This window comes from Rhipicephalus microplus, chromosome 4 (assembly GCF_043290135.1).
Source record: "Rhipicephalus microplus isolate Deutch F79 chromosome 4, USDA_Rmic, whole genome shotgun sequence".
NCBI lineage: Eukaryota > Metazoa > Arthropoda > Arachnida > Ixodida > Ixodidae > Rhipicephalus > Rhipicephalus microplus.
The window spans coordinates 188,085,084-188,093,371 of NC_134703.1; the positions used below are offsets into that span (position 1 = coordinate 188,085,084).

Consider the following 8,288-nt stretch of genomic DNA (forward strand, 5'->3'; position numbering starts at 1 on the left):
TTTGACCACCTGGGGTTGTTTAACGTGCACCCAAATCTGAACACATCCGCCTCCATCATAAATGCAGCCGCCACAGCCGGGATCCGAACCCGCGACCTGCGGGTCAGCAGCCGAGTACCTTAGCTACTAGACCACCGCAGCGGGGCAAGAGCAATGAAAGAATAAGCAGTCGTCGCACAATGCGAATAGCGTAACGAGTGGGTTGTCCAATGCTCCAACTGATTACAAAAGCTTGTTTTTGTTCAGGTATTATATGTGGTGAATACTCACTTCATGCATGATTCCTCATAGTTGTAAGCCACTGCATCAACAAGTGTATACCACGCCGTCATCGTCAGCCACTGCATCAACAAGTGGATACCACGCTTCTCAGACGAATGACGAAAAATAACATAGCCAATGCCAGCCTACTACCCTAAACTTTTTATTATTAATGACGTAGTGGGCATGAAGCAAGTATTCTTGTAGCAGTTACCCAATGAGTGCTTAGAAACGGCTCTGAAAGGACGCTCTTCGAGCTTTCGGTGTGACTGTGCTGCGCCCTCCATGCAGGCCTGGCGCTTTTTCAATCTAACGAAAAATACCACTGGTTTTCCGCACCATATCTTCAGGATATCTCTGCAGCGTTTGCACAGTGCATGAGAGTTTTGCACTCAATGGCCCTGATGATCAACTAGCACCATTGAAAGGTTTGCATCGATGTAGTGCTCAATACGTTAGCTTAGATTTCTTGATTACATTGCACCGAAGGGTTTGTCGGTATTTGTGGCGTAGCTCAACTCACTAGATGTATTGCCTGTAATCAAAAATGGACATTGCACCGCACTACAGGTCCCAATCACGGTGTTTCTTTTTGACAATTACGATGAGGTTTCATTGATTGATTGATATGTGGTTTTAACGTCCCAAAACCACCATATGATTATAAGAGACGCCGTAGTGGAGGGCTCCGGAAATTTCGACCACCTGGGGTTCTTTGACGTGCACCCAAATCTGAGCACACGTACAGGCCTACAACAATTCCGCCTCCATCGGAAATGCAGCCGCCGCAGCCGCGATTCGATTCCGCGACCTGCCGGTCAGCAGCCGAGTACCTTAGCCACTAGACCACCACAGCGGGGCGATTAGGATTCAGTATATTGTAGATTGCCGGCGGATCTAAGCTTGCAAAATTTGCGTTTTCAGAATTGCGTGAACTGATCGGGGGTTTATTCTCCCTATGTAGTGAGGATGTTCCTCAATAGTGAGGGTGTTGTATAGCGGAAGAATACAGCCCCAATCAAATTCCTGAGAAGTCATAGTGAAGAACAGAAAATGCGCAAGTAGAAGCCAAAGAACATAAACTATTTTGTAATCACAAAGTTAGGAGCATGTGGTAACTGCTCTGCATTGGGGACGCTGACCAAGCTAAATGACCTCTATCTGTAGTTCGATGAAATACTTCTTTACTGAATACTGGGTAGTTTTTTTGCAGTAGATGTTATCCTGCTCATTCAACTAACTGATTAGCGTAGGCCGCTGATTAACTTGGCAGCTACGCCGCTATGTTAAGACACTGGGGAAACATCCATCGTGATTTGGTACGGCACACGTAATATGACTCCATGGTGGCTATTAAAGATAGCACCTTTATTGGTTTGAAGGACCTGTTCATCGCAACGCACAGAATGCAAAAACATATGTAGATAAAACACAGTAATTCTTTATAACAATGATTAAAACTCTATTTTGGTCCTGAGAAGACGCAGCGGAGACCACGTGCCACCTAGCTTGTCCCAAGTAGGGACCGTGGGGGTGAGCTTGGCGTCCAGCGATTGCTAATATTTAATCCATTATGTATTTACTTATTACATATTATATTTATTTCCATACTATCACACACGAAGGAATCACAGAGAGGAGTGGTCTAGCAACAATACATCAATCACTGCGATTTTGAAGGCGGCCAGTCCTCCGATCACAGCAATGGAGGCAGGGAAGGTGAAAGCTTGTGTATGTTAGCGTGCAATTATGTGTCACTGCTATAACTTTTGAGTAACGTTTTCGGCGAATATGGTTATATATATTTCCAATCGCTGCCTTCACTGATTGGATTCCACGTTCACAATATTCACTAGGCAAATCTGACCGTAGTAGACAGAGGAACCTCGAGAAGGAAACCCCCATGTAAGTCTACCCAGCTGTTGTTTTTTCGGTTTCTAGTTCCTTAAAGGACACGAAAAGAGCTTCAGGGAACAAACGGGTGTTAAGAACATCAGAGCCAAAACCAAGAACAGATGGTTATGGGCGGGGTACGCAGCACGAAGGCAAGATATCCGCTGGTCATTAAGGATCACAGACTGAATTCATAGAGAAGGCAAGCGGGTGAGGAGGAGACAGAAAGTTAGGTTGGCAGAAGAGATTCGGAAGTTTGCGGGTAAGCCCCGCCGCTTTCTGTGGTCTAGTGGCTAAGGTACTCGGGTGCTGACCCGCAGGTCGCGGGATCGAATTCCGGCTGCGGCGGCTGCATTTACGATGGAGGCGGAAATCCTGTAGGTCCGTGTGCTCAGATTTGGGCGCCCTTTATGAACCCCATAGTGGTCGGGATTTGCGGAGCCCTCCAATATACGGCGTCTCTCATAATCATATGGTGCTTTTGGGGCGTCAAACCCCACATATTGATCAAGCTTGCGGGCTATAAGTGGCAGCAGAAAGCACGCGACTGAGTTTATTGGCGGAACATGGGATAGTCTTTAGCCCTTCAGTGGGCATAGTCAGGCTGCTGCTGCTCATGATGATGATAGTGAAGAAGAAGAAGAAGAAGACGATGATGATGATAGTGATTCTTTTCTGCTTTCACCTTCTTTCTCACTGCTCAATTCTTAGAACCATGCGGCCTCACTTGATTATTGCCTAACCTTGATTTTATTGCAAACGCAGCTGCACGTCGAGTTTAGGACGCTGAACGCCAACAATTGTTTTAATTCTATTGAGAAGAACACAGCCTTCACTTTATGTGGCCGACATGTTGCATTGTGGTTGCGCTACACGTGTCCGCTGTTACGTCACCCAGATCGAAGTGAAATAGAGCAGCGAAATCTACTTTGTTACTCTCTCATCATCGGATGCACAAGTGCGTGTTTCCTTTCCGAGGCCCCCATTCGTGTGGTGACAAAAGTACCGGTCACGAAGACGAGACAACCTGTGCACGACCGAAAGAAAGCGGGTGCGCCTGGCTGAAAGCAAAGAAACAAGCAGACACTTCTGGACCACCCTTCACTGGAGAGCTTCTTCGGAGGCCTCCTTCAACTTTCGCTTACGAGCGGCGGGAATTCGTCAACGCGCCCTCTCCCTTCTTCGGCCGACTGCTGCTGGGGCATCGCACTCGAGGATAAGAGCGCTCGGCGAGCATCGGACAGCTGTCGTCCTGACTGACGTGCGGACGGAGTGCGATCCTACTTTGCCAGCGTTCGTTATGGGCGGCTCGTGGCTGCCTCCTCGCAGGGAGAAGTGCAGACGGCCTTGCTTCGACCTCGCCGCCACAGCTGACTCGCGCAGTTCGCTGCCCTGCATGGGCGCGTCTAGGAACGCGCACACTGATATCTCGTTATTATTTCTTTCTTTTTCACGGAGCCACGTCTCTCCCCTTCCTTGGCTCGCTGCTGCTGCTACCACTCTGCCTGACCACGTCCCGACCAAGCGCGCCGCTTCTGCCACGGATATTTTGTTTCCTTTCGCTGCAACTTGCTTGCTTTCCTCGTCCAGAGTGTACCGCAGGCCGGTGCCCTTCTGGGGCCACCTTCCTCTTCAACTTTTCAAATCTCACTCACTCGTGGCGATGGTGCGCAATCCGAGGCGAACGGAGCGAGAGACAAAGGCAGAGGGACAGATACGAAATCAAGAAACATGCACCACTAAGGGCTGGTCGAGGAAAAGCACTTTGACCACCACCATCATTCGCTTTGCAAGCACGGCTACTGTTCCCTGCATTTTTTGAAGCGTCCCAGCATGAGATATCTTTATTTTAGGCTCCACGCCCGCCGAGTGGTAGCACTGTTGGCTGGGATTTTAAAGCGTGGGAATGAACGATGGGTGTTTTCTCCTTTTCTCCAACCACGCCCGTCTAACGGGTTGAGGTTTCTCGTAGAATGTGGCTGGAATTGTTTGGCGGGTCCAGCTTGTATACAAAAAGTTGTGCGTTGACGATGACGCGAAAAGTATGCTAGGTGCTCCAACAGGACATTTGAGAATCTTCAGAGGTGCACCGAGAGGAAACAGCAAGGGCGACGCGAAGGGGCGCAGTAAATGATTGATGATATGCGAAGAAACGCCCGCGATGGCATACCGCACGTTGCATTTGTGCAGCCTGAGGGGTGAAGTTCAGTGCTTCATTGCTTCAGCATTTGTGAAAGCAGTCACGCTACACTTAAGGTGCGCACTTTCCTTTCTTAACAATTACATTACAATTTGGTCTAATAACTTCCCCTATGCATTCCTTGGCACTGTTGTCTGTTAGATCTCATTCACACACACACACACACACACACACACACACACACACACACACACACACACACACACACACACACACACACACACACACACACACACACACACACACACACACACACACACACACACACACACACACACACACACACACACACACACACACACACACACACACACACACACACACACACACACACACACACACACACACACACACACACACACACACACACACACACACACACACACACACACACACACACACACACACACACACACACACACACACACACACACACACACACACACACACACACACACACACACACACACACACACACACACACACACACACACACACACACACACACACACACACGCACACACACACACACACACACACACACACACACACATATATATATATATATATATATATATATATATATATATATGCGTGTGTGTGAGTGTGTGTGTGTGTGCATGTATATATGGGTGTGTATGTACGTATATCTATGTGTGTGTATGTGTATATATCTGTAAGCGCATTCGCAAGATTTTCTTATTAATCTTTCCTTTTCTTTTTAACCTACTTGTGTTCAAATGCGGTAACCATGTCAGAGAGTATTACTTGTTGTTCTAGTCATCTTGTAGTGCAGAGTTCTGTTGTCAAGCTAATGGCTGCTTTTATGAATATGTATATTTCGTGTAATAATGTTTTTCGATTGTATATGCAATGTTCTTTTCAGTTGTGAATGTCTATTTAGCACTACCACTGCTACGTCCAGCACTAGCGGGACCTCGTCAGTAGGCAAACCACCTTTTTTTTGTCTTAACCGCGGGCAATGCAATCGTGGCGTCCAAAAAATGAAAAAAAAAAACCAAAAAGAACAAAGCTGCCGATTTTTCAAACACACTTGAAAATTCGAATGCTTTCACGGCGCTTTTTGAAGCCTTGTAGAACCAACACATAACAACATGTGATGTTTTTTGGGTGCTGAAACTTTTCCAAGTCTCAACGTTTTTGTCAAATCGCATTTCCGAAAGTGCATTAACAGAAGCCACCGCCGCACCTGAATAGCCAATTTCGAAAGCAAGCTTTGCCGTTCAATTTTGACGCGATGTGGCAAAACATACCACCAATTTGAAGGGACGTGGAACAAGTTTGGGTCGTGAGGGAGGTTCCGTAATTTGCATTTTAGGAGTGAAGCTCCTTATAGCGGCACCCGTTCGTCTCTCGTGGCCGTTGTAGTGTGTCACAAGTATAACATTTTGACCTCCAAGGTGGTGCCGGTGAGAGATTTCTTCTGTGTGTTGCTGAACAATAAAAAATAGTGCTCAATGTACATGCCAATGACTGCTAAGGGGGAATGAGAGACAGGGGCATCCGGCTTTTAGTTAACGCGCACGCTGCGATCTCCATTAACAGCCATTGGCATGTACATTAAGCACTATCTGACAAGAAAGGGTTGCTACGTTATACTCACTGGGTGTAACCTCCTTAGTTTTAGAAAGGTTTAGCGAGCGTTGAGCCGCAGTGCCATGAATGCAATGAACTAGTATATACCATGAACTCGAGGTGGTTAAATGTGGGAAGTAGATACGAAGCGCAAGCCGTAAGAAAGTAAAAGCTGAATTTTCCTGTCTCTCATTCCCCATTAGCAGCCATTGGCATGTACATTGAACACTATCTGACAGGAAAAGGTTGCTACGTTATACTCGCTGGGCGTAACCTCCTTGGTTTTAGAAAGGTTTAGCGAGCGTTGGGCCGCAGTGCCATGAATACAATGAACTAGTAAATGCCATGAACTCGAGGTGGTTAAAGGTGGGAAGTAGACCCGCAGCGCAAGCCGTAAGAAAGTGTGCGCGTGCCACCTCTCGTTTAGTCCTTGGAATGTCCGCTGGATGGCGGTGTTTCTATATGGGGAATATATGATGAAAAAGATGCGAGATGGTGGTTCTTGGAGTGTTGAATAGATGGACGAATGGACACACAGACAGATGCATGAATGGAGGCATTAACGGACACAGGTGCGGGTGCATGGACGAACGCAGCGACGGACACATGAACAGACGCACGCACGGACGGGCGGATGGACGTATGGACGGTCACACAGACGGAGGCATGGACGGACGGAAGCAAGAACGAATGGACGGACGAATGCTTCGCGCCACTCTCCATCATTCACTCCGTGGATATCCTGCCAATTTTCTTTTCGTTTTTTCCTTAATTTTGGAGGATTACGTGTTTTATAACCTTACGGCGTGGACAGCCAACAGCCGGAATTCATTGTTATAACCGATAATGTGACATGCGGGCATTGCTAAAAGCGGTTTATTTCACCGTACAAAACACACAAAAGTTGACAGTGCAGCAGATTCTCATGGCTATAACCAATATATCGTTAAACCTGTATCCTTATAAAAAGGTTCGACTATAGAAAAATTTAAAGGCTGTACATTTGGATCATGGTAAAAACGGGTTGTCACTGAATGGTTAGGCCATTTTAGAAGCATTACCGCTTGCATTAACATAAAAAAACTGATTGTGTTAAAAAAAAAAACACTGCACACCAGACAGCAAAGAATTAAAAAAAGCCAAAACTTACCTGCCACTAGGAGCGTCAGTAGCGCAATTCCCAAGACCAGGGCCAGCCTCAGGGGCCCGCGCGCCCTCTTGGCCCACGTGAGTTGGTACATTCGAGAGCCACGCGCAGACGCCGACGAAGCCCTGTCACAGAACCCACACGTCTGGCTCGCGACGATGACAACAAGAAGGAGGCAACACCACCGGATAATCGAAGAAGGCGCCGCTCGTCAGCGGTGAGCGAGACCGACACTACAGCAGCAAGATGCCGAGTGTTGCACGATTTTTTCAGATTTGCCGACGTCGTCCTTTCAAGGCTCGTGATCCGGTACAGCTGACCTCGGGCGACAATATCCCGTATTCAGTACTCCGTATATCTGTATGGAAGCTTGGTGCAGAACTGTTTGTGCCGGCTGAAGACGCAGCGGTTCTTGTTCAATCGTGTCCGGCCGAGTTCCTCAGAAGAGTGGCACGCCATTTGGGAGGCCTTTCAGTTGTACTGTCCAACTTGCAACACGAACAGTCTCTCCAGTGCTATCGAAAAAATCGGGAGGCCGTACAGCAGCAGTCTTCAAGAAATCTCCGCAACAATAAGCTTCGAGACGATTCTTTCAACGACGTTGATCACCCTGTTGCCCGGTACCGCTGCGTCAATCACTATTGAGGGTGCCCTTGCTGACTAGCCGTAGGTAACGACCCCCAAGCAGCTGGTCGTCAAAGCTGATCAACTCGAAAGGCACAGCGCGCAGGCGTCAACATGCACGACTCGTCGGTCAGCGAGGCGCGGGTTGGTGCCCGGTGGCAGCGGCGCACCCGCGGCTGAGTGACCGCGGCTGCCCGTGAAGCGCATCGCTGGCGATCCAGGTGGACGGGGGCCCGTTTTCGCTGCTGCACCGTTCCCTTCCGCGCGCGCGACCAGTGAGAAGCCGAAAGCGAAACGGGCCGAAGACGCCGCCGGTGGAAGAGTGCAGCAGCTGAGTGACCCAGATTCGGCCGCGGGCTGTGTTTGCATCGCACTCGCTCGCCGACGCTGCCAGGTTCCTCTTCCTCGGCGGGACTCGCTCCGCTGCTCACGCTCGCCGCACCGGGGTTGGTGCGCTCACCCTTTCCTAGGCCACTGTGATTCTGTTACGGTGGGGATGATGACGTCTGCGATGAGAACGCGACTTCCCGGCGTTTTCTCTCTGGACACCCGCAAATTTTAATCGGT

The 8,288-nt window shown here is 48.6% G+C and overlaps 1 protein-coding gene across 1 annotated transcript in view; it reads right to left on the reverse strand.

Moving 5' to 3' along the window:
* Positions 1 to 8,076, reverse strand: part of LOC119172553 (group 10 secretory phospholipase A2) — a 97,379-nt gene extending 89,303 nt beyond the window's left edge. Inside the window, exon 1 of the mRNA XM_037423710.2 lies at positions 7,101 to 8,076. Coding sequence (XP_037279607.2) covers positions 7,101 to 7,191 — 91 coding nt within the window. The 5' untranslated portion in view covers positions 7,192 to 8,076. The remainder of the gene's footprint in view (positions 1 to 7,100) is intronic.
* Between the last annotated feature and the right edge of the window lie 212 nt (positions 8,077 to 8,288).